The sequence below is a fragment of the Hydra vulgaris genome, chromosome 11, assembly GCF_038396675.1.
Source record: "Hydra vulgaris chromosome 11, alternate assembly HydraT2T_AEP".
NCBI classification, from domain to species: Eukaryota; Metazoa; Cnidaria; class Hydrozoa; order Anthoathecata; family Hydridae; genus Hydra; species Hydra vulgaris.
This window is the reverse complement of record NC_088930.1, coordinates 24,828,673-24,854,860: the sequence shown is the minus strand read 5'-3', so window position 1 is coordinate 24,854,860 and position 26,188 is coordinate 24,828,673. Positions and strand designations below refer to the sequence as shown.

Sequence of the window (26,188 nt, the reverse complement as noted above, 5' to 3'; positions counted from 1 at the left end):
AGTAATAAAATTAATTTTTATTACAACTTTTTTTGTACTATAATTTTATAACAGTATTTGAATAAGCTATATAAGTTAGCAGACTAGATCAAAAAATATTACTGTTTATACTTCGTTACCAGACTACATAAGCAAAGTTCTTAGCTTGTAACAAGGACCACGTATCACTATGGTTGACAAATTTAAAACCAAAAATTATATTATTTTTATTTCATTAATTTTCGAATGTCGTTTTTGTTGATTTTTATGTTGAAAAATATTGTTTTTTACTAAAAATATTTTTTTGTTAAAAAGGTACTGAAAAGAAAATTTTTGCTTTTCGCACATCCATGCGAAAATTCCTAACTAATTTATAAAAAGATTTGATATCCATGGAAACCAAATAAATTGGAACTATCTTTGCAAGAGTTTATTTTTGAAAAATGGTAACAAAAAAAGTTGTCGTACTTCTAATAACCATATGGAAACTTGGCGTAAATGCAGAAGAATGTCCCTGTATAGTTTAAATAACTTTGAAACATTAACTTTTTGCATGCTAAAAATTTATTTATATAAATTAGTTTATAGACACACAAATAGACCACACGCATACACATGCACATACAAACACACACACACACACACACACACACACACACATACACACACACTCACACTTACTTGATAATATTTAAGATTTTAAAATTTAGATTCAATTTATGATTGCAAAATCCAACCTCTTAATCCGGAAACAAAAATTTCAAGTTTATGTTTACAAGCACGAAAAAACGCGACTACACAATCTCGTGAATGGTACAAGTTAAAAGAAACAAAAAATCCGACCGATTTAAATGAAGAAGAAGAACTTATATTACCTCAGTTAAACCAATCGTATCAAAACGTAGCATTAAAAACAATGTTTGATGACATTGAGTCAAGATGGTTTAGTATCTACTATGGCTATTTACAAGCTCTTAATAAAACGGCACTGTCACTTGTTGGTGGGAAATACTATACAAAACCGGCGTTAACATACAGCGATTATAGAGAAATTTATGAAATTTTTTTAAAAACTATTCAAGTAAGTAAAAACGATTCAAGTAAATAAAAACAGCGGTGAGTTACAAAATGGATTATTATGTCAAATTATAATAAAAAATCAATAAAAGTTACAAAAATATAATTTAAATAAAAAGATGAAATTTATATTGTCCATAGTTTAAGAAATAAATTTCTTAAACTATGGACAATGCATTTAAATATTTTGCTGTGTAAATATCAATAAATAATGTACACCATGCGTTATGAAAAGCTGTAGATGTGATGGAGGATTTTTGAAAATATTATTATTTTTTACCCAATAATATTTAGTTAGAAAAAAGGTAAGTATTGATGGAGGTAAAGGTCAATCTTTTTTGACTTATCTGTTAAAACATGTTGCTTTATTTTTTTAAAAAAATTCAAAACTTTTTTTCTCAAAAGATTGTCTTTTTTGCAGGGTATTCCAAATTCAAAACATTTTTCTTTACCTCACTTATTAACGGGGTTCAAAGACATTATTGCTGATGACTCTTGGAAATCAAATCGGGTTTTCATTCAAAGACGTTTGGCGGGAACTTGTCCATTTTTTATAAGAAAAGTTATGGTATCAAAAGGTATCACATTTTTCCTTTTTTCAAATAAAAACAAACACGCCAACCTGTTAACAAAAGGGTGTCGATATCTAAATTTGTTGCTTCATATTGTTATTTAACAAAGCATACCTTTTTAATAGTATTTCAAGAATCTGGCATTGGCATTGATGAAAAATATTTATATGAAAAGCTTAACCAAAATTTTAACTGGAATAAACATATTTCTATTGTTCTTAGGAAACAAGTCTCATTATCACAAGTAAGCGTTTTTGCAAATAACGAACTTATAAATTACGCTATTCTGAAATGATACTGAATATTTTTATAAACGCTTTAAAATCTTTTTTTTTTTTAATTACTTTTGCATGATAAATTCAGATGATACTTGAAGGGAAGTTATTTGTACTTCACCATGAAATCTTCAACGATCTTCCAGATGTTCCAGATATTCTGGGAATTAATAAGTTTGCAAAACTTCTACCAAGTGTATCACCTATAGTTGTTATGGTGCTTGATGACAGGGTGAAAGAATTGAAGATGGTGGCAATTCAACTAGATCATGTTAACAGTAAATAAATTAAAACAGTATATATGAATAAAAACCTATAACATACAAAATTTTTTTTTGGAAAAAAAAACTTACAACAATAAAAAAAAAGAATTAAAAGTAATAAATAAATATGTAAGCAATAAAATGATAACTTTTTGAGAACTTTATTTTTTATCGTTATTTTATCGTTTTTTTATCGTTATTTTAGACTCTAAAGTTGTCACTCCCTTCGATAGTAATTCCTGGTTGCAAGCAAAAGGTTTTGCTGATATAGCTGATATGGCAGTATGTCAACTTAAAGAGCATCTAGTAGAAACGCACAGTGTTCAAGAGCTTTTTTGCAATGTTTTTAAACGCCATTTAAGTCCGTGGCATCCAGTTTACCAAATAATGTTGCCTCATTGTGAAGCAACATCACCAGTGGGGGCTCTTGGTATATCCTCACTTATAGATGAAAACAAGTACATGCATAAATTGTTTAACATTGGTCATATAGGAGCCAGAAAATTAATAAATAAAGCTTATGAAGAGCAAGATTATTCAGATTCTGACTTTGAACAGTTAATCAAGGTTTTTTTTTTACAAATAAAAGTTTTTTCATTGGTTTATTAAGTATTTATTAAAAAGTATGGGAGGAACTTCAACCGAATAGAGTTTCTCATGATTTTAAATCTTAACAAATTTAAACCCGATTCTTTTTTACTGACATATTGAGCATTGAAATTGTTTTTAATGAGCAAAAAAAAAAAGTTACAATGTCATTAACGATATCATATAAATATAATAAAGTAAAGTTATTTAATAAACTAAAAAATATATTAGCACCAACAAATAGCTTTTTGACTATAAATAAATCAAATCAAACTTTTATCCTTCAAATATCTTTTTACAAATATTTCAAACAAAACGTTGTATCCTTCAGAGATACTCTGATGTTAGAAATAATTTTTTATTTTAAATGATAATTTATTATAATTAAGGCATAATACTTTTTTTAATTAAATCTTCAAACAGACGCTCCTAATATTCAAAAAAATTTCTTTTATTTTTACAACAAAATTCAATCCGTTAACGCTGGATATTAGATTTTAATTTCGTAAAATTTTACTAATAATATCTTATATTTTATTTATTATTAATTAATTAAATACCAACAAAAATAATAAATATAATAATAACAACAACAATAATTAATTAATAGAAAAAAGGACTGGATGATTCTTCCAAAATTCCTTACTATCCATATAGAGACGACGGGTTACTTATTTGGAATGAAATAAAAGACTTCGCAACAAATTATATTAATATGTAAGTTTACGTTTTATTTATTTTATAACCTAATTTAAAATAAAATATAAATGTATTATATATATCTACACACATACATACACACACACACACACACATATATATATATATATATATATATATATATATATATATATATATATATATATATATATATATATATATATATATATATATATATAATATATATTTATAATTAAATATATATAATATATATTTATAATTATATATATATAATATATATATATATATATATATATATATATATATATATATATATATATAATATATATTATAAACGGCTCATATATATATATATATATATATATATATATATATATATATATATATATATATATATATATATATATATATATATATATATATATATATATATATTATATATATATAAGCCGTTTATTTTAAAATTGGCAAAAGTCACTTATGCCAATTTCAAAATAGATGTTTTTAAATGTATAACAATATAAATTATGTGGTATTAATTCAAAAAAGTTTTTCAGAACAAAAAGCTTATATGAAGTCGTTTGATTAATTTAATGGTCCTAACATTTATTTTGTTTCAAAGTTTCATATGATCCTATAATATTTTTTAACTTTTTTTAAGATTTTACGACAAAGATAAACAGGTAAAGAATGACGAAGAGCTTCTTAATTTTGCAAAAGAAATTTCCTCGTTTGAGAAAAATGGAGGTAAGGTATGTAAACTTTTTGTTTGTTTACGTAATTTTTCTTATTAGGAAAATTTTTATTTTAAAAAAACAAAAAATGAAAGTTTATTTATTAGTATAAAGGATTTCCAAAAGCATTTACATCAAAAAAAGATTTATCCACCTTTCTCAACCGATTTATGTGGAGTCCGGTTCAACATGCTGTAAACAGTTATCCATTACTTCCGTATAGCGGATACGTTCCAATATCACCAACAAAGCTATACGAAAATCTGGAAGGCCAATCGGATTATTTATCAAGTCTTCCCAATGCCGCTGTAACAATAGTAAGTTTTATCATTTATATTTTTACTATTTTACAATAATTTAAGTTTTTGCTTGAAATTTGTTTATGTTTATATTACAATTTTAAACATTAATAAAAAAAGTATTTTTTACATATTTTAGACACAAGAAGTCCTGACATTCACTCTAGCATCTTTTCGATTAAACCAATTGTTTGACTACAGCAAAAAAATATCTCATTCTGAATCTAGAAAGCTCATTAGAGACAAATTTAAAAAGTTAAATACATGCATACAACAAGAGCTGAGTGCACGCAATTGGGGTAGATTTAGAAACGGGGATTTAACGTACCAGTACATGGAACCCAGATTTATACCTAACAGCATCCATAGTTAACTTTTATTAGGAAAAATACATATAAGCAATATTTGTATGTGTATGCAATAATATTGCAAATGTAGATACAATTATTTATGTCTTATATTATTGTATACAAAAGTATATGAAAGTTTCTTTCTTAAACTTTATTTTAATTAGAAAAATATCTTATGTTGAAAAGTTGATTCTTTAGTATAAAAGTGCGACGCAGACAAGGATTTTTTTTGGATAGAAACATTGCTTTTTGTTTGATCAATGTTTAATAGTTATTTTAATAGATCTAAAAAGCCGTTTGTTATAACAGGGTTCTCTAATTGAAACAGATTATACACACACCTGTTTTTGCAATACAAAGTTTATTAATTGTGTCTCGGGGGAATGTTTTTCGTGCTGTTTTTTATAATATGAATAAGGTTTGCCATTATACTATTTTTTATTAAACATTTTTATTTATCAAGAACCCCCGTAAGATTTAATTGAATTAAAAGATAAATAGTTCTAATTAAATTATAGAACGAAGCGTGAACTATTAAAAATGGTTCTTTTAGGACTTTTTATTGGTAGGTAATAGCTTATTGGTTCCATATTTTCAACATGTTTCATATTCATTCTATTTAAATTGGATAATTTTTAGAATCCTAAAAAATTATAATCATTGAATATTTCTTTATAAAGTTTATAAATATTTCTAGTCTGTTGCGTAATCAGTAATGCTGCAAGCAGCTGTCCAGATCATATTAAATATGGTAAGCCTCCACCAACAACTTGTCAGAAACCAACTGATCCTTTAAAAAAACCTCCATCCAAACTTGAAGAATGGTTTACAGAAAAAGTATTTAACGATCTGTTTCCAAAAGCAAACTTGGGATGGGGGCCCTCTGATTGTCGCCCATACAATTATAAAGCATTTGTCATTGCTGCCAGGTATTTTCCTAAGTTTGGAACAGAGCACGTACTTACTGACCCAACTAAAAAACCACTTCTTACTAAGTACACTCCATTGGAAACTTACAAAAGAGACTTAGCCGCTTTTTTCTCACACGCTGTACAGGAAACAGGAGAAAATGATGCTAACTTATACAGAATTCTCCCAAAAGATCAAGCTCATGATTGTTTTTACAAAGGAGGATTTTTTAATTGGTTTGAAGGCGGTCCAAATTCACCTTTTGTTAAAAATGGAGGTTTGGATCCCAATGATGGAGAATTTTGTACTGCAGCTGCTCGCTACTGTGATGATGGATCAAATACAAAATGGTTTTATCCATGCAATCCTTCTCAATCTGGTAGTTGGTATCAAGTAGGTAGAACATTGTAAAAATAAGTTATTATTTTACGAAATTATAATTTCATTGCAAAATAATAGAAATACTTGAAAAATTTATAAATAAACAACTTTAATAGTTGTTTATTGATTAAATAAAAGTAAGAAATGTAAAACTATGAAATGTGTGAAAAAGTATAAAATGCAAAACTTTTATTCTCTCAGGGATGCTACTACGGTCGTGGAGCAATTCAAATCTCATACAACTACAATTATGGACTTTTTAACCGCTGGTTAAAACAGCAGGGAATAACACATCAAGGAAAACCAATTGATGTTCTTGCAAACCCAAATCTAATTATGACTAAAACTGATCCCCCACTCAGCATTATGGCATCTCTGTGGTTTTACATGACCCCACAAAGCCCGAAACCTTCAATGCACGATATTGTAATCGGAAACTGGGTATCAGCTGATGATGATTATAGAGGTAAAATATTTTGTTCACGAGTAACTCATAAAGCAATTTTGAGCCTGTACACAGACTTAAAATTGCATTTCTTATAAAGAAATATTAAAATAATCATTTATGTTAATAAATAAAAAAATAAATACTTCTTGTTTTAAGAAATAAACTTCCCGATCCGTAATTCATTACTTAAAACAAGAATTATGCTTCTTGTTTTAAAAAATAAGTTTCCAACGCCGCAATTTATTTTTTAAAAGAAGAAAATAATTTCCTGATTTAAGAAATAAATTTCGTAAACAATGGACAATGGATTTACGATTTTGCTGTTCTCTTTCGGTTCTCTTTGCAAAGTTTTATACAACTTTTTAGGTTATTTGAATTTTATTTGTTAAACAGATGGAACCAGAAAATATACAGAGAGACCTAAGCTTATTTTAGTTTGCAGTGCACACCTATTTTAGTATTGAATTATTTTAGCATGCATTGCACACTTTATTTAGTATTGAATGAAAAATGTGCAGTTTAAAACGAGAGGTAGTGACAAAGTGACAAACGAAAGGAAACAAGTGAAAAAGAAATTGAAATAAAAATTAAATAATAAAAAAAAAGCAAAAAAGGTTTCAAGTATATTCAAACATTTAACGTTGAACTTTTAAATCAAATTTTCATTAAAATATATGTTCGTTTAAATATATTTTTAAATAATATAATAATTGTTTATTAAAATCTTTTTGATCGGTATTCTAATTGTTTGAAACGATTAAATTGTTTAGGAGGCGTTTTTGGCCCAACATCACTTGTTATTAACAATGAATGCGGAGACGAAGATGCTGCTGAACCAGGTGGTGCTGGAGAAAGTAGAAGAATCAAAGCGTTTCGATGGTTCACAAATTATTTTAAAGTTCCGTTTAACACCGGTAATTCAAAAACTCTTTCTTGCAAACTGTTCAATGGTGGTTCACGCAAATTTGCTTTTAAAGACGATAGATTTGTTGCTAATTCTTGGGATGCAAACTGGAAAACATCTTGGGATCCATCAAAACCCTGTGAATGTGCTATGCAAAAGTATCAAGGATATATACCTGCTTATGACCCTAATATCATGCCTCATTTTAGCGCCGAAAATGCTCAAAACAAGGCTTGGTGCGAAGAACTATATCAGAAAGGTTGGGGAAACCAAGGTTGCGCAGCATATAAACCAAAGTTATAACTTTTTTAATACAACATTTTTTCAATAAAAAAATTGAAATGAAAATAAAGGAAATGTTTCTTTTGAAATTGATTTATATTATAATAAAACACCATTTACAAAAAAACATAAACAAGAACTATCCAGAAAAGATGCTTTTTATTACAGCAAATGATTAAGATTATTTTGTTAGCATCAGGGCTTATTGGGTACAACAGACTTGTACCCAACAAATCCTGAGTCTGCTGTAGCTTGGTAGCTACAGCAGACTCAGGATTATTGGCTACAAGTGACCAGGGGTTGTTGGCTACAATGACCTCATTATCTTATCCACATAAAATTTCACATTGTTGTTTTTAACAATATATCAGGCATGTTAAAAACGTTTAATATTAAAACTCTGTTTAAACTTTATTCATCTTTTTTAATTTTTAAATTATATTAAATACTTACTAGTTTAAAATGTCTTAAAAAGTGTTTAGCGCCCTCTATTTTCGCTTCTTACATACACATTCATTATTATTAATTTATTAAGTATTTAAATGTGTTATTGATACAAAAATATTGTGCTCTTTTAATTATTTTTTATAAAAAGTTGAAATTTTAATAGCACTTAATTTAAATAGTAAAGTTGATACCAGTTTATCTCCACTATTTCTGTGCGCCCCTGCAAAAAAATATTAACAACAATACATTTATATCAACTTGTGGTTAAATATTAATAAAGTATTTGAAAACTATTTTAAAAAAATTTAATTTTAAAAGTTTAAATGAATAAGACTTATTTAAAAAAAGTTTAATATCAGCTCATAGAGGAATGGTTTTTAAAAAATTAATAAGAATAAAATCATGCAGGAATAGAACCATGCTAAAATTAATTAAAATAAATTTCCAGAGAAATAATGCATTTATATATAGAATTAAATAACGTAATAAGCTATAAGTAGAAGAGCTACACTGTACTCTTTAATTTAAGAAGAGCTACACTGTACTCTCTAATTTAAGAAGAGCTACATTGTACTCTCTAATTTAAGAAGAGCTACACTGTACTCTCTAATTTAAGAAAAATGCTTGTGTTAAACAATACTTCATAGCATAATAAAGTTTTTTTTATTTCATACTCATTTTACTTAAACCATTTTGTAATGATTTTAAGTAAAACCATTTAAAAAAACCTGTTATAATTTAAAACAAAGTCGTTTTATTTATTTCATATTCATTTTACCTGAAATAAAACAATTTTGTAATAATTTTAAACAAAGCCGTAATAAATAAAACCTTTTTTTGTAAATTATCAATACCAATAGTATACGCAAAAAATAACAGTTTTACGCGAAAAATAACAGTTTTACGCGAAAAATAACAGTTTTATGCGAAAAAGTTTTATAACAGTAGGACTTTTTTTACTTACAAAACATGAAACAAAATAAAAAAAAGTTAAAATGAAAATGACCAACAAAAAAGTCAATTTTTCATGCAAAAAAAATGTCTTATCTCAATCGAGTAAATTCCTAATTATAATTAAGTTTTAGTATTTTTGTTTTAAACTCTCTGCTTCTCTTGGGAGTTTCTATAAACAGAAACTGAGTAATACAAAATGTTCTGTCTAACTGGTCCAGCAACACCTTGAAAAATAAAAAGCACAATATAGACCATTGGATAAGAATAATATAGAAAGTCTATTTAGACAATCTTCTTTTTTTTTTACAACAATTGGTTGTATCAACATAAATTTTATATCAATTTTGTTGCACGTGGCCAGCTATGCAAAGCATAGTTTATCAGATTTACAGCTATACCAATTACAAATCGAATGCCAGCACGTGGTGCTTTGACAGCACGTGGTGTTTTCACATTAACAACACTTAAAAATTAATTAATTTTTAAGTGTTGCAGAGTTACCAGCATAAGCTTTATTGTCTGACTGTGTGCTAAAAACAGACTCTGCTTCTTTCCAATAAATAAACAAAGAAATCTTAAAAGATTCTTTAAAGTTTTGTATGGTAGGAACCGGTAAAATAGTCCAAACTCATCTGCATTGAAAATGCTTTTAAGCTTGTAACTCGAAAGCAATGTTGGAAGTTTTATTCCTTAAAGCAGTCATATCATTCGTTATGGCAGCACTTTTGCCTGAGATTATTTTAAAGCTGATGTAGTTCCTAAAAATAGGAGCAGAGTAACTAAATTTTAATTACACGTTTGAAAAATTCAATGCTGGTACATGTGTATATATTTATATTTAAATTAATTAAGATTTGAAAAAATTTAACTGACCTTTCTTTCCAATTATGACGCCAACAATTAAATGCTTTAAAATCCAACTATTCTAATGCTTCTACAAATTTTAGTGCCTTTTTTTTTCATTATGGTACCATCAATTGGTACTTGTTAACTTCTTTATGCGAATATGTTCTACACAAATATTGTTGGTTTTTTCAGAGTAATACATTTGTTGTTCAAAAGTTTTTTCTAATATATCTAACTTTTTTAAAATTAATATACTTAAAATAATAAAATAATCTAAATCTAATATATCAACTTTTTTTTTTGCCTTCAAAAAACAAGATGTTTGGGTTTGCTGATGTCAACTTGCTAAACTATTTATTTAATGACCTAATTTTTTCCAAGGACTTTTTTAAAAGACACACTAACTGAACTAATGTATCTTTCTATCTAGTTAAAGAAATAAACTTCTTTTTAAAATCTTTAAAACTTTGGATAACTCCTTAGAACGTTTGATAACTCCTTAGAACGTTTAATAACTCCTTAGAACGTTTGATAACTCCTTAGAACGTTTAATAACTCCTTAGAACGTTTAATAACTCCTTAGAACGTTTGATAACTTCTTAGAACGTTTGATAACTCCTTAGAACGTTTAATAACTCCTTAGAACGTTTGATAACTTCTTAGAACGTTTAATAACTCCTTAGAACGTTTGATAACTTCTTAAAAAGAGAGAGTAATATAAAGATGTCTTACTCAAATTTTTAATAAATAATGTAATACAGAATTCAAGTTTTTAGAAAATAAAGCTATAAAAAATAGTTATATCTTAATCAAATTTTTTCATGAAAATATGTTTTGAATAAGTTTTATGTGATTATGACTAAATAAAGATGTCTTTATTGGAATAGGTTAAAATAGATATATATTGAGTGAATAATGAATACTTAATATTAGATTATAATTGTATCTAAGTATCGTCCTCTTTATTTAAGAAACTTTAAACAAAATTCGATGCAATTAAAAAATTTAAGCTTTCAAGTAACTTAAACTTTTTTTATTGTTTTTGGAAACCCGAAAACAATATGCTTTTTTATAAATCTATGTTTTTTTAAAAAAAAAATGAGTTTAATATTGTATTTTGCACTTCTATATTTAACTGAATAGTGCATAATGCTATTTTCTTATTTAAATATGACATTAAGTAAAAGTTAAGCTAAAAAAATGTATAGTTATTCGACTATTTATTCAAGTAATGCAAACTCATACAAACACAAGCAACTTGATAAAAATTTTAGATTTAATTTTGTCTAATGTTTAATTTAACCTTTTCAAGCAAAAAAATAAAACAAACAAAACATTCGCTACAAATATTTACAAAGTTTAATACAATTTTTACTGATCTTCCGGAAACGTTAACCACTAAAAGATAGACAACAAGTTTTAAACTCAGATATGACATATTGTGGTGCCGGACTGTTTAACTAAATTAAGAAAAGTTAAGTATACAACTTGGTGAGATTTATTAAGCTAAATATAAACCGAGAGTTTTCTGCTACGTGTTATGTGACTTAATAGTTTTTAGGCCTAAAGTTAAAAGTTTTAAATCTCTCTAATTGCTTAAACAGTTCAGAAACTGAGTAACGGTTCAAGGACTGAGAAACATTTCAAGAACTGAGAAAATTGCTTTTTTTTTACTTTTTCTATCTTTGCAACAGAAAGATCTTGAAAGTAAGTTGGTCTTCAATGCCATTTATAATTGTAAACAGAGCATGTTGTTTTACATATTCTATTATTTCTTTGTATTATTTGCCAACTTTTATAGCTTGGAAAGACGCAGCATAAAAGTAAAAATGTTCTTAAAAATCAGGTTGAATAAAAAGTTGATATAAATTCTACTATTTTATGCAGTTTTTTGATTTTTTGTTTACTCTTAAAGACAAAAAACGTGCACCGTACAAACGCGCACCATACACTCTAAAAAAAAAAGTAAAAATAACCTTAAGGGTATCACTGTGATAGAATATCACATATCCTACCACTTAAGGTACAAAATATACTCTTTATACACTCATTTGACACTATTATAAACATTTATAGTAGTGTCATGTATATGTTTAATAATTAATATTAAAAAATATGCATGTTACATTATGTTTTTAAATTTTTTTTCTGCACATATATATGCAATATATAGCAGTAAAAAAAAAAAAAAAAATTAGGAACAAGTTTTAAGGTTCCCGCTAGGTTTTCGAAACACCTTTTATTAAAGGCTCTAAATTTTTATTTTGGGCTCAAACATTTTTTACATAAATGGTATTGTTTCAAATTAAGGTAAAAGTTCAATTTCAAAAATTGATAAAATATGAATCATCCTAATATATATTAAACAAAATATAATTTTAAAACTTTAAAAAAATAACATTTAATTTAATTTCAGAGAAAAATTACATAGAACTAAGTTTAATAAGCAATCCTAAGGGTTTTACAACACCCAGCTTATTACATAGGTACCATTAAGTTACTATTTCATTGTTAAAAAAATTAGACTATCTAATTGATTAAGGCAATTCATAGCATATGTTCTATATATTTAGTTTCAATTAGAGAATACATACGGCAGTTTTTATTTATAAAATAAAGAAGTCTGAACACATGGTAATTTGTCCTGTTCTATTAATTATAATAATTTACCATTAGTTTAAAAATATTTATACAATATAAGCTTGCTTAAATTGCTATTTAAAGTAAATAATTACGAAAAATAATGAAAAAATATTCCAATTTATTTTTTTTCTTATAAAGAAAAATTCTTTTAACTATATTACAAAGAATAAATAACTTTTTAATACATTTCTATAAATATGATATTATAAATATGATACAATCTAAAAGCCAAAAATGCCTAACTCTTCTTTTCTCCGTATATTTTTCTCAGTATATATTTTTCTCAGTATTTCTCTGTTTAATTATGTTTTTTGTTGAAAATAAAAAAAGTAAAATTTATTTTCAATGAAAGTATTTTTTATGATCAGTAAAGTTCGTACCAAAGTTTCTAAAATGTAACTCTGGTCTTCTTTCGTAAAGAGGAAGGTCGGAAGAACAGCTTTTGCAAGCTAGCTCTGTGTTGTGATGAAAAGGAAGATATGTTTGATGCAAATAATGGTGCCAAGGAAAATTTTGAAATTTATTTATATTATGTATATCAGTACTTTGAGGTATAAGTGGTTGATGCAATTTTCTTTGACGGCGGATTTTTGCTCTGCGATTTTGACACCAAATCTAAATGAGTTTTTGAAAAAAAAATTATAAGTTAAATGTTCGAAAGTTGATTCAGACAGTTGAGAAATACGTTAAAAATTAATGAGTCAGAAGTATAAAATTTACTTGTATTCTAGTTTCGGAGACTTTCATTTTTTTTGCTAACATTTGCCTAGTATATGCATCTGGATAATTGATTTCATTAAAAAGCTTTTCGAGTTGTTCAACTTGCGTTGTAGAAAAACACTGTCTCGTTTTTTTACCTTGCTCATTTATGTCTTCCTCTTTAATAAAAAAATTTAATAAAAATAATTTTGTAAATTATAAGAGTAAAAGATATAAAATAGTTTAGTATAATTACATATTTTTTCTTATACTTAATAAATATTCGTCCTTCATATATATATATATATATATATATATATATATATATATATATATATATATATATATATATATATATATATATATATATATATATATATATATATATATATATATATATATATATATATATATATATATATATTAGTAAATGATATTTTATTGTGATATGAACAAAACATATAACATGATAAATATTTTTTTTTACCATCATTATTTTTAGTTTCTTTGCGAGTGTCAGCTTCATCTAACCCAAGAATATCTTTTACAGAGAAAGTGCTTAGTTTTTTTCTTTTTGGGTCCGTTATAGCAACTGAGGCAGAGTGCATTGTACATAAGATTCTACTTCAACTAAAGCGTTTTATTTAATGTCATTTCAATTTATACTGCTTTAAAATGTTCTAAATAGTAATTAGTAATTAATCAACTACTTGCCATTCAATTAATATTTCCGTCCGTCTAGCTCAAAACATGCTTCAAAAAGTCTTTGTGTATTGTGACGTTTCTCCTTCGTAGATCTCCTGTGTAAAAAACTATTTTCTCTTTAAACTTTTAGTAAATAGTACATTAACAAATACCATCTGCAATTTTTTTTACTTTATCATTAAGTATACCTGCTGGCCAAATGCACGGAAGTTTATTAGTTAATATTGAGTTTATTTGCTGAGTACTCGGTTTTTCTATTAGCTTTCAAATTATATAATTATTGTAACTAATTTCCGTTTCTTAAAAAAAACCGTATTATGAACATCTTATGATAAGGAAACGGTATCGTAGCGTGATTTAGATCTAAATGGAAATTTCGTTTGTATTTTTACAAAAGAATGTAAATAGGAACAAAGTGACGACTTGTTTCTATATTGGTACCGGGGATTTTTTTTTATTTACGTCGATATTTGCTTGCCGTTTTTCTATTAAATTTAAATACATGATTAAATATTTTGATACTTCGGGAAACCTAAACTTTTATAAATACAAAAACATTTAGCTATATCGTTATAGATATTAAAACTGCCATTTCCTTATATTTTTTTGGTTAAATTTTGTCAATTTGTTAATAACGCTTTTAGTTTTGAAATTTGAAAAAAAAAAAAATACTATTTTTTAAGTTTATATATATACAGATAAACAGATAAAATACAGAAAAGTCATTACTTTTCTGTATTTTATCTGTTTTAAAAAACTGTTATGTTTCTGCTTCTTTAAACGTAAGTCAAAAGTTAAGCAGCGCTCTTTTTCTTTTTTTTATTTGAAAAAAAAAAATCCTACACATATACAAGTTTATATCATACACAGATTTAAAAAGTTTTGATGTTTTAATACCAAAATTTTCAAAACGGAGAACTCCACTAAACCATAAAAATTAAATATAAAACGACAAATTGCATCAAAGAACTTGATCAAAACCGACCTTGAATTAGACCATGTAAGTCCAAAATAAAAAAACAAAAATTTTTTAATAGCGAATTTTTAACCAAAAATTTTAAAAATTCTCAAGCTATACAAATATATTGAAATATGCAAACATTAAACATATTAGAACGTAATCAATAATTGCCTTGAACCAAAGTTATACAATTTAACACTGAATAAAAATACTTTAGAAAAATAAATTTTCAAGCATACTTAATATTCCCTCTTATAGTCTTATTTTTATCTGGACAATCTGTCAGACTTTGATGAAAAGTTATAACTCTTTTTTCTTATTATAGAAAATTTTATCATTCTTCTCTGAGGCTGCCAGATATGAGATAAACAGGTCTGAATATTTTGAACAAAACGAAAAAAAGCAACAAAATAAAAACTTATTATAAAAATTTTTATTTTGTTGCTTTTTTTGTTATATTGTTATATATATATATATATATATATATATATATATATATATATATATATATATATATATATATATATATATATATATATATATATATATATATATATATATATATATATATATATATATATATATATATATATATATATATATATATATCCTTTTAAATTTAATGATATATACATTTAAATCTCTTGTTTGTTGCACTATTGCTCAATTTCAGTATTGTAATAGTTAAACAATTATTAAAGTCGTCACTAGGATCTCTGCGAATTTGTGACATTTATCTTTTTGGATCTCTTTAATCTTGTAATCGTTAAGACAAAAAAAACACTTTCAAATAAAACTAAAATTACTAGATCACATAAAAATTAATCAAGTGTTACTGATAAAGAAAAAAATCAATTGAGTAATCATTCTAATCCGTTTATCCCGGGAAAAATATACAAACTAGTTTATACATGGAAATTCAATTTCCGTTCCAATATTCCTAAAGTTCAAAATTAACTTACTTTGTAAAAGTGTTGCGTAGAAAGATATTGCTTTTTATTACTATTTGGCGGAGCGATTTGACGTACACGCAACCAAATAGTATTTTCTTTTAATATATATATATATAATATATATATATATATATATATATATATATATATATATATATATATATATAATATATATATATATATATATATCAGAGCTTTTTTTATTAAAAAGTTTCCATAATTATGCCGTAACTGTTATCATCAGATAGGCTATAATCTGATAACATGGGAACAAATAGGATTAGTGACAGAAAACGGTTTCATAGTATTTCATTTGTGTGAAAAAAGAGTGCTTAAAAACATATAGAAGACTTTAGTTGTTTATTATAATCTATATTGAGTATATAGTGCATATGGGATGGTTAGTTTTTATAATATTATATATCTTATATAAAATATAGCATAGCATGGGTGCTTCACCCAGAGTTTTAAATGGAGTGCATTATTAACTTACAAATCTAGGTTTGCTTTGACAGAGTATGTCAGAGCTAATTTAACTTATTAAAAAATTGTTGTTACTTATAAATATTAAAATATAAAAGTAAATAACTTGATTGTAACTTAATGATCATTTCAAAAATTTTATTTATACATTTCCCGTATGTTCGTGAAAATGCAGGAAATGTTATTTTTATAAAAAAAACAAAATTTTTAAAGAAAATATAAAAACACGGAATTAAGTAGCCATACTGAACTTAGAAATGCAGTAATGTAACCCTATTTAGAATGTCAGAATGTCTATTTCTTATAATTTCTTAAGTATTTACTAGAATTTGTTTAGTGCATTTTAACTTGGATTGTAACGACCATTATGGACGCAACATATGTATGCATGTATGTATGTATGTATGTATGTATGTATGTATGTATGTATGTATGTATGTATGTATGTATGTATGTATGTATGTATGTATGTATGTATGTATGTATGTATGTATGTATGTATGTATGTATGTATGTATGGATGGATGATTGGATGGATGGATGGATGTATACATGATAAAAAACGACATCATGTTTGGTTATTTTATTGTGATATTTCTGCTAATATAGTATAAGCCATTATCAAACTGAAAAAAATAGTTATAAGTTTATTATCTGCAAGTATTGAATTTGTTTATTTATATCTACAGTTTAAGCATATACATTACATATAAATAAAAAATATTGGGACATTTTAGGTAGCCAGATCACATGATCTCTGCGTTATCATAAAGTTATCAAAAATTGTAACTCTTATTTATATATTTTTATTCATTTTTTTTTTAATGTAACACTATAGTATCATTTGCAACAATTTCGAATAAATAATAAAAGAACTAAAAAGTCTTTATTATATTTATTAAATTTCCGAAATAATTTATTATTTTTTTTGCAGTTTTTCTAATTTATTGCATATTGCTTTTTATCCGTAACCTTATTATAATCTTAAAAGCTTGCAATCTTGAAAATAATTTTGCTTGACTTGACTTGATTAATAAGCAATTTGTACGATTAACGTGCATTTAAACTACTGAACTTTTAGATAATGGGTTATTATTTTATTTATAAAGACCTTCTTTATTTTGTCTACTATTTTTATATTAAAATTTTACACACATTTTAGTTTGAGCAATTAGTTTATGTGTTTAAACCGTTTGAATCGTATTTATGACGTTTAAACCGTTTGAATCGTATTTATGACGTTTAAACCGTTTGGTTTGAATCGTATTTATGACGTTTAAACCGTTTGGTTTGAATCGTATTTATGACGTTTAAATTGTCACATTGATTCTAAACATAAAATTATTTTTTTCATACATGGAATTATTGCTTTCATAAATTCCATAGATAAACAAGGTCGCTGCACGAAACAACAATTTGAGCGCGGTACTATCAGGGACGTGATGGGGATCGAAGTCGGAATATCTCGTTTACGAGGCGAGCGCTGTACCTCTACACCCTTTTCGCGTTATGTTAAATAATCTGATGCTAATATTAAAACATAATGCTGAGAAAATACATAATATATCGAATATAATGCATAAATATTTCGTATAAAGTTTTCGTAAAAATATATAAATATTTAAAATATCCAAATGGTCTTTTTATATGCAAACTCACGTATGTATTTTTTGTGTGTGTGTTAAATTTGTAATTGAGACATAATAACAAATAATAATAATTAAAATATAAGAAAAGTAGTACAATCTAATAGTAGCACAAATCATATTACAATAGCACAATCTATTAAAACTCAATAAATGTGTAATTGAGACATATTGAACAATAATCAAAAACCAATAAATAAGTTATTGAGACGTAACGAACACAATAAATGCCTAATAAATATTTAATAAAGACAAGACAAATTATATTTAAAGCATATTAATAAATACTTTAGACACAAAAATGTCTTTTAATAACTTTTTTACAAAATAAAAAAAAAAAGTTCAGCGTTTGATAAGGACACGAATAAATGAAGAATGGATGTTATATAGCTTTAAACTTTCTATTTTTGCGATGAGTAAATAATTAGAAAAATAGTAAATAATATAAACAGGTTATTAAAATAAATTGCGGATGCAGTGGGCTTTCATGCCCACCGCGTCCGTTATAGATGTTTGAAGCTATATTGAGATAATATTTAATAACCCTGCATATTGTTTAATAAACACAAAACGAGTTTGTTTAGCTTTTTGCTATAAACGCAGTTCCCAACCCTTCCCCCTCCTTCTCCTCAGTAATCATTACTTTAAACATAGAACCAGTTTAGCGCTTAATTTTTTTTCCGGTTAATTTTAAGTTTCAATTACAAGTGATCGGTAAATAAAGTCCAAATACAAATATGATCTAGGATTGTAATAAATATTAAATCATTTTGGACTTAAATGTATTAGAAACTTTGATGGTTAAACCAAAGATTCGTGAAAATGTTAAATGCATATAACCGTTGATAATCTTTCAAAAAACCAAATGATATTTTAAAATAAAAACTATATATACAGCTTTATTTTTACTTATTCTTTAACTTTATTGTTGAGTTGTTATATCAAAAGCTGTTAAATGAAAATCTTGTCTCATACGCCATCTTGCCTTGAATAAATTTTCTAATTTTTTCTATTAATGCAAGTATTATTTGCAGTTCAACTATCTTAAATTAAACCTACAAAAGTCAAAAAATAAATATTATTTTTTATTTTAAATAATTAAAAATAATTTTAAGTAATTTTAACCTAATATAAGTACGATGCTTGTGTAGGTAATATTTACAAAGATTACTTTACTTCTTTAAAGTTTTTGTTTTAAGATTTTATTTAAAGTTTTTGTTTTAAAATTTTATTTAAAATTTTTTACTTCTTTAAAATGTTTTTATCTTACGACTAGTAATATCATTTTTTTATGAGTAATAATAATATAATCTTTTTGCAGTGACGTATTATATTTATCCAAATAAAAATTGCATTTTACAGAACTTATTGTTTTGCATTTTACAGAACTGATTGTAATAAGGAAACCAACATTTTTTTTTTTTTTTAAATTGTTTCCTTGGATACTCTATAAATAATTGCACATTTTTGCTTTTTTCTTTATATATTTTCTAATCTACATCTAAGTTTAAGTTCGTCTAAACAAGTATAAGACTGTTTTATTGAAAATTTCTCTTAAAAACACAGTTTCTCAACAAACGATGTTTTTACTTACGGGCCTTTCTATTGATGGAGAGGCACTGAAGTCCCAATTGTTATTGCATCATTTTAAACCAATTTAAATACAATTGTATTTAAATTGCTTTTTAAATTTTCTTGCAAGAATAAGTTTACAAAAAAAAAAAAAAAATCGGTTATGTCACTGCTGAACATTCAAAAACCAAAAAAAAAATATTTTCTTAAAACTAGGGTTCGGACTGTTGCTATTGTAATTGTAAAAAGTTAAATACAATAACACATAACAATACAATAATGTTGCATTGTAATACCAGAGACGTGATTAAAACATTATTTATTGTTATCGTATTGCTGTGATGAAAAACAATTACAATAACTATTGTATTATTTTGTTCAAACAATACATCGAAATCCTAAAATTTTGTATTTTATTACTGTGATGTAATACAATTACAATAACTATTGTATTGTTTTGATGGAAAACAGTTACAATAAACATTGTGGTGTATTGTATTACTATTTCAAAGTCCAATAGCTATTGTATTATAAATAACCGCTAAGAGTAATAAATTACAGCATTGTGGAATCAGAGAGCCATTAACTTGGGTAATTATATATTATATCGTCTAAGCATGTGAACTTTTATTTTGCAACAATTTTTTCTTTATTTTCAGGTCACTCATCACTTATCAGACTAGAGTAAGTGTCATCGAAACATTTGGTGTCTGTTGTAAAAGCCAAAAACTGAGTGGAAGAATTTATAGAAATTGATTATGTATACATATCTATCCCCAGCAGTAAAAGAAAAATTGGTCCAATAAAACTCACTTTTATAGAGCTATATAAAGTTTGCAACTAGGATAAGTGAAATTCAAAAAATAAAATAGAAATAGAATCAATAATCATATATTACTTGTACCCTATTGAAATTGGGTACAAATAATATATGAATGTTTATTTTATTTCTGGTCATATGACTAAGTTTTGACATTACAATAATTTTTTTCATTACAATAACAACAAATTGTTATTGTGTTAAAAAGATGAATTACAATACAATATTTATTGTTATTGAAGTGGGTTATTTTATTATTGTATTGTGAAGATGAATTGCAATACAATATTTATTGTTATTGTGTTACAGTATTACAAAAATTGTAAATCACGGGTATTGTTATTGTTTCTAAAAAAGTTAATGCAATAACAATAATTATTGTTTCTGTTATTATTTTCATTACAATTACAACAGTCCAAACTCTACTTAAAAGTATGAACAAACTTTTAAATGATTTTTTTTATGTGTGCTAATAAAAAAAATTCAAAAAAATTATTGAAAAACAGAAAAACAAGATGTTATAAATATATATTAGAATAAAATAACAATAGAAAATATGACGTTAATTACGACGCTTTATTTAAGATATTTAAGATTTTAGTATATTATAATTTATCATATTGTTTTGGGCTTTGGTTTTTCACAAACAAATGGATGTAGTTCCCAACATGGAACATTTTCCCATTTAGCACCCCTTTGTAGCATACCACACTGCTTTGTTTGGTCTTTTGTGATTCCTCCGTCTTTCCAATTATGATAGTCTATAAGGGTACCGTCGCTCCATTTCCATCCTGAGTTTTCTCCAACTTTGTTGGGATCAGTGTTTTCAAGCCCTATCCATGGTGTTTCGCATGCATCAAAGATTCTTGTTAAATCTGCATCTTCTTTGCTGTTATGTATTGATACAAGCTGTCCCTTCATAGATTGACATTGAATCATTGCTTCAAAATAATCCACTTTTGCCGGATTTACATGGTAACATTTCTCTCCTAACGCAAACCATCCGTCATCACAAGGGCCTCGAAGCTTGTGAAATTCAGTAGTAATGTTTACAAACCCACTTCCAGTAGCTTGTTTTTTACATACGTAGTAGTTTCGAGCATTCCCACAGTGAATGCTATTTATCCATTGACCATTGACATTATACAAAGATGAACATTCGTAGTGATCTCTTAATGGGTGTTGTGGAAGCCAGTTAGCAAAGTTTCTTTGAGAATTATCAAACCATTCCCATCCTAAAATGTTTCAATGTAAATGAATTAAATTAAAGATATTATGTCTTAAATAAAAGTTTTATACAGTTATCATACTCATAAATATTCAACTTTACCTAATTTATCAAATTTATATATTTAAAAATTTATCAAATTTATATATTTAAAAAACCTAAAGTAAAAGTTAAAATTTTTGTTTTGTTATTAAATGAAGTTAAATGATTTTGTCATAGCTTTAAAGTTTTATAGTATATAAAATTATATTTATTATTATAACCAGAGGCGATTTTACGAGAGGAGGCTGGTGTGTGGGGGTGTTCCACCTCTCCCAAAAAGCGATTTTTAAGTTATAATCGGTTTTTTATGTAGTTGGCTAGTCGAGTATTTGACACAATTTAGTTGGGTAAATTTTAGTTTTGAGGACCTTTCTTTTTTTTTAGAAGCCAGGCGGTACTTTTTAAGGATTCACCCCCCTCCCCTCATTTTATTTGTAGAATCGCCTCTGATTATGACTATGTTTTTTTATGTTGTTATACTAGTGAAAGTTACTCTGTTCAGAGGTTCAAAAGTTTAAACCTGCTTGCGACGTTTTTAAGTTGCTATCAATCATCACTAAACCAACCCATGCATCAGCACATCTATTTAGTGTGAAGACCATGTGATTTTCTCCTGGATTTTGAATGGAAGCTAGATCAGAATTTCTTTTGCGACATTCTCTTGCAGCGTTAAACCAATTACTTCTATGATGAAGAGGACTCTGATGGTACAATGAACTCCAATAACAATAGCCTTGATAGTATTTCCATTCTTCAGAGTCACATGGATCTGTAAAAAATTGATTAAAAAAATTACCAAACTTTTATTGCACTACAAAATATTAGTAAAAAAAGTTTTTTTTTTCTAAATTCATGGTTCAAAAACTCAGCACATGTTGTTTTTTTTAAATATTTAAATATCTTTTTAACCAGATTTTGGTTAAGGACTACAATAATAACTTGAAAATTCTTTTATCTTTAACAAGTTATCGCTTTCTTTACTTTTATTTTATATATATTTGTATCGCTTTCTAATTTGTTCATCAGCTTTTTTGAGTTGAAAATAGAAATAAAAATCTTAGAGTTAAATCTAGAAATAAAAAGGGGAGAATGGGGTATTGGCAAGCAGCTTAGCGGGAATGCCAATTAAAGACATTGGTTATACAAAATTGATCATGCTTATTGCTTATCAATTAGTTTAACTATTCAGTCACAAACCCTCAAAAGCAATTTTAATAAATTTTATTATAAAATAAATAACTTCAAATATAATTTTTTAGGATCATGCTAAAACATAAAATATATAAAATGTTTTTTTCAATTTAAGATTTTAATAATATGTTAAAGGTACTATTATTTAACAATCTTAAATTTTTTAGTTGTTTTTTATATTAAGGTTATTGGAAAAAAGTTTCAAAAAACTTCATAAAAAAAAAGTATTTAAAGGAAGAAAAAGATAGGTTTTCGTAACTCTAAAACAAAATTGATTTTTCGGCCGAAAACGTATCAGCAACGAAAAAGCTAGTTAATTTGCGACAATTAAAAGATTTTTGTTATCATAGTTGTTGGGTTTACTCTATTATCATAGTTGTCGGGTTTACTCTATTTACTTGTGAAAAAAGAACACAACCTTTTTACTTTAATTTCATTTTTTTTAACTTTTATTGATTTTTTTTTAGAAATTTTTCAATTTTAAATTCTTTATTAACAACAAGGTTAATTGAACTTTAAACATTGGATTGGGGATAGCCGTTTTATCTTTAACATATAACATTGTTACACATATTTTGCTTGTTTTAAAAGAAATTACTTCATACTTTACAAACAGCAAGGTGTCTTTAACAAATATTGATGTTTTCTTGGATAGTGAGGTAGCAGAAGAACTTTAACAGGCTCACAATCCCCAGTTTTATATGTAATAGCAGCAAGATAACTTTTTAAAAACTAAAAGTTACTCTCTTACAATTTTTTGCTTCCCAAGTATGATATTTTCTATCAAACACCAGTGTTTTCTTAGAAATATGGGGTATTTTGAATTGATTTATTTACTATATTTTGATTAAATTCTAAATTTTTTCAGTTTTGATCAAACTTAATAAAAAACTTTCTTTTAAAAACTAATCTTATCAATAGCTTACCAATCACTCTTGTCAATAGCTTACCAATCACTCTTGTCAATAGCTTACCAATCACTCTTGTCAATAGCTTACCAATCACTCTTGTCAATAGCTTACCAATCACTCTTGTCAATAGCTTACCAATCACTCTTGTCAATAGCTTACCAATCACTCTTGTCAATAGCTTACCAATTACTCTTATCAATAGCTTACCAATCATTCTTATTAATAGCGTACCAATCACTCTTATTAAAAGCTTACACTCTTATTAAAAGCTTACAATCACTTTTATTAAAAGCAATCACTCTTGTCAATAGCTTACCAATCACTCTTGTCAATAGCTTACCAATCACTCTTGTCAATAGCTTACCAATCACTCTTATCAATAGCTTACCAATCACTCTTGTCAATAGCTTACCAATCACTCTTGTCAATAGCTTACCAATCACTCTTGTCAATAGCTTACCAATCACTCTTATCAATAGCTTACCAATCATCCTTATTAATAGCTTACCAATCACTCATATTAAAAGCTTACCAATCACTTTTGTCAATAGCTTACCAATAACTCTTATCAATAGCTTACCAATCACTCTTGTCAATAGCTTACCAATCACTCTTGTCAATAGCTTACCAATTACTCTTATCAATAGCTTACCAATCATTCTTATTAATAGCGTACCAATCACTCTTATTAAAAGCTTACACTCTTATTAAAAGCTTACAATCACTTTTATTAAAAGCAATCACTCTTGTCAATAGCTTACCAATCACTCTTATCAATAGCTTACCAATCACTCTTATCAATAGCTTACCAATCACTCTTGTCAATAGCTTACCAATCACTCTTGTCAATAGCTTACCAATCACTCTTGTCAATAGCTTACCAATTACTCTTATCAATAGCTTATTGGGATTTTTAAGATTTACGAGCTCCAATTATATTGATATTTTGCAAAAAATTCTTATTGAAAATTAACGTACAAAAGCTTTTATCTCCATGCATAAGAGAAACCTGAAGTCAAAAAAAAAAAAGCGTTTCCTGCAAAATATATGAAATATCAAAAACTATATAACAAAATACAAAGGAAACAACACGCATATTTTGAATATATTAGTAAAACTTGTAACAAATATGTAATAAAAAATTAATAATAATGAAAAAAAAGTTAATAATAATGGGGGAGGAAGGGGGTAAGGAGAGGGGGTAAAATGAACAAAGCAAAGCTTTGTTCATTTTAGTAATTTTAGCAAAAAATACTTCACTTGGGTTGAAATTTACAAAATTTCAATAGTGTTTTATTGTGGGTGTCGTATTTTTGTCAATCGACTATTCTCTAATATAAGAAAAATTCCAACTTTTGTATGTTCATAAATCACCGTTTTTTTAAACCGCAGAAGCAAACCTCTCCCCGCCCCCACCAACACATAAACAAAGTCAAAAAATTATCAAATTATTAATTAAAATGATTGAACCAAATAAATTTTCTTGCATATTTAATGAACAATGATTACGAAATTACTAATTAAAACGAAAGAAATGTTAAAAAAATGTTAAAATCATATAAGTAAATAACTGGTTGCTCATAACTAATTGCAGTAAACAACTACTAAACATTGTTGCAATACAACTTACATTCTTGGGCAACCGTGCGAGAAATAAAGAAAAATAAACATTGTTGCAATACAACTTACATTCTTGGGCAACCGTGCGAGAAATAAAGAAAAATAAACATTGTTGCAATACAACTTACATTCTTGGGCAACCGTGCGAGAAATAAAGAAAAATAAACATTGTTGCAATACAACTTACATTCTTGGGCAACCGTGCGAGAAATAAAGAAAAATAAACATTGTTGCAATACAACTTACATTCTTGGGCAACCGTGCGAGAAATAAAGAAAAATAAACATTGTTGCAATACAACTTACATTCTTGGGCAACCGTGCGAGAAATAAAGAAGAATAAAATGTAGTTGAAAACTATATAAATCACGCTTGAGATCTTAGACTTCATTTTTTGTACTGTAATTAAAAGCTTTAAACTTAATTTCTTTTTTTATTTTAAACAAGAAAGGTGTTTAAATGTTTTAACATATGTATAAACAAATAGTTAGCAAAGAAAGTTAACGCATGCAGAGTAGGGTGTGCTCATATTTGTTTTGAACTAACTTTAAACAAAAATTTTGCCAATATTGTTCATTGCCAATTTTAATATAAAAAATACAGCAGGGCATAAAATAAAAATATTGTCAATACTAATACTAATGAAGAAACTTATAAAATCTTATATATAAATATATGAAATTAAATTTTATATATATGACTAATTAAAATTAATTATCAAAAAAT

The 26,188-nt window shown here is 26.1% G+C and overlaps 4 protein-coding genes across 4 annotated transcripts; 2 read left to right on the top strand and 2 right to left on the bottom strand.

Annotated features, from left to right (window-relative positions):
* Positions 1-287: 287 nt before the first annotated feature.
* LOC100209770 (polyunsaturated fatty acid 5-lipoxygenase) lies at positions 288-5,003 on the top strand. The gene is made up of 10 exons (XM_065810536.1): positions 288-495; positions 690-1,060; positions 1,478-1,634; positions 1,754-1,872; positions 1,992-2,181; positions 2,372-2,733; positions 3,365-3,471; positions 4,097-4,187; positions 4,277-4,486; positions 4,608-5,003. The coding sequence occupies exons 1-10, from the start codon at positions 423-425 to the stop codon at positions 4,839-4,841; spliced, it is 1,914 nt and encodes a 637-aa protein (XP_065666608.1). The 5' UTR covers positions 288-422; the 3' UTR covers positions 4,842-5,003.
* Positions 5,004-5,240: 237 nt separating this feature from the next.
* LOC100214594 (uncharacterized) lies at positions 5,241-7,831 on the top strand. Its single transcript, XM_065810537.1, has 4 exons — positions 5,241-5,383; positions 5,516-6,120; positions 6,310-6,574; positions 7,327-7,831. The coding sequence occupies exons 1-4, from the start codon at positions 5,359-5,361 to the stop codon at positions 7,761-7,763; spliced, it is 1,332 nt and encodes a 443-aa protein (XP_065666609.1). The 5' UTR covers positions 5,241-5,358; the 3' UTR covers positions 7,764-7,831.
* Positions 7,832-12,741: 4,910 nt separating this feature from the next.
* On the bottom strand, positions 12,742-14,501 carry LOC100213249 (short stature homeobox protein). The gene is made up of 3 exons (XM_065810535.1): positions 13,819-14,501; positions 13,353-13,510; positions 12,742-13,247 (listed from the first exon to the last, which is right to left on the bottom strand). The coding sequence occupies exons 1-3, from the start codon at positions 13,937-13,939 to the stop codon at positions 12,975-12,977; spliced, it is 552 nt and encodes a 183-aa protein (XP_065666607.1). The 5' UTR covers positions 13,940-14,501; the 3' UTR covers positions 12,742-12,974.
* Positions 14,502-21,033: 6,532 nt separating this feature from the next.
* On the bottom strand, positions 21,034-25,924 carry LOC100192268 (type II transmembrane C-type lectin). The gene is made up of 3 exons (XM_065810534.1): positions 25,769-25,924; positions 22,262-22,510; positions 21,034-21,706 (listed from the first exon to the last, which is right to left on the bottom strand). Exons 1-3 carry the CDS (start codon positions 25,851-25,853, stop codon positions 21,087-21,089), a joined length of 954 nt encoding a protein of 317 aa, XP_065666606.1. The 5' UTR covers positions 25,854-25,924; the 3' UTR covers positions 21,034-21,086.
* Positions 25,925-26,188: the final 264 nt, after the last annotated feature.

Coding starts and splice junctions, on each gene's coding strand:
- LOC100209770 (XM_065810536.1), top strand. CDS start 423: ATGGTAACAAAAAAAGTTGTCGTACTTCTAATAACCATATGGAAACTT. Junction 2,182..2,371: donor TCAACTAGATCATGTTAACA/GTAAATAAATTA, acceptor TCGTTATTTTAG/ACTCTAAAGTTGTCACTCCC. Junction 3,472..4,096: donor GCAACAAATTATATTAATAT/GTAAGTTTACGT, acceptor ACTTTTTTTAAG/ATTTTACGACAAAGATAAAC.
- LOC100214594 (XM_065810537.1), top strand. CDS start 5,359: ATGGTTCTTTTAGGACTTTTTATTG. Junction 6,121..6,309: donor AATCTGGTAGTTGGTATCAA/GTAGGTAGAACA, acceptor TTATTCTCTCAG/GGATGCTACTACGGTCGTGG. Junction 6,575..7,326: donor AGCTGATGATGATTATAGAG/GTAAAATATTTT, acceptor TAAATTGTTTAG/GAGGCGTTTTTGGCCCAACA.
- LOC100213249 (XM_065810535.1), bottom strand. CDS start 13,939: ATGCACTCTGCCTCAGTTGCTATAACGGACCCAAAAAGAAAAAAACTA. Junction 13,511..13,818: donor AGAAACTAAAAATAATGATG/GTAAAAAAAAAT, acceptor TTTTTATTAAAG/AGGAAGACATAAATGAGCAA. Junction 13,248..13,352: donor TCTCCGAAACTAGAATACAA/GTAAATTTTATA, acceptor AAACTCATTTAG/ATTTGGTGTCAAAATCGCAG.
- LOC100192268 (XM_065810534.1), bottom strand. CDS start 25,853: ATGAAGTCTAAGATCTCAAGCGTGATTTATATAGTTTTCAACTACATT. Junction 22,511..25,768: donor TCGCACGGTTGCCCAAGAAT/GTAAGTTGTATT, acceptor AATTTTTTACAG/ATCCATGTGACTCTGAAGAA. Junction 21,707..22,261: donor CTTAAAAACGTCGCAAGCAG/GTTTAAACTTTT, acceptor GAAACATTTTAG/GATGGGAATGGTTTGATAAT.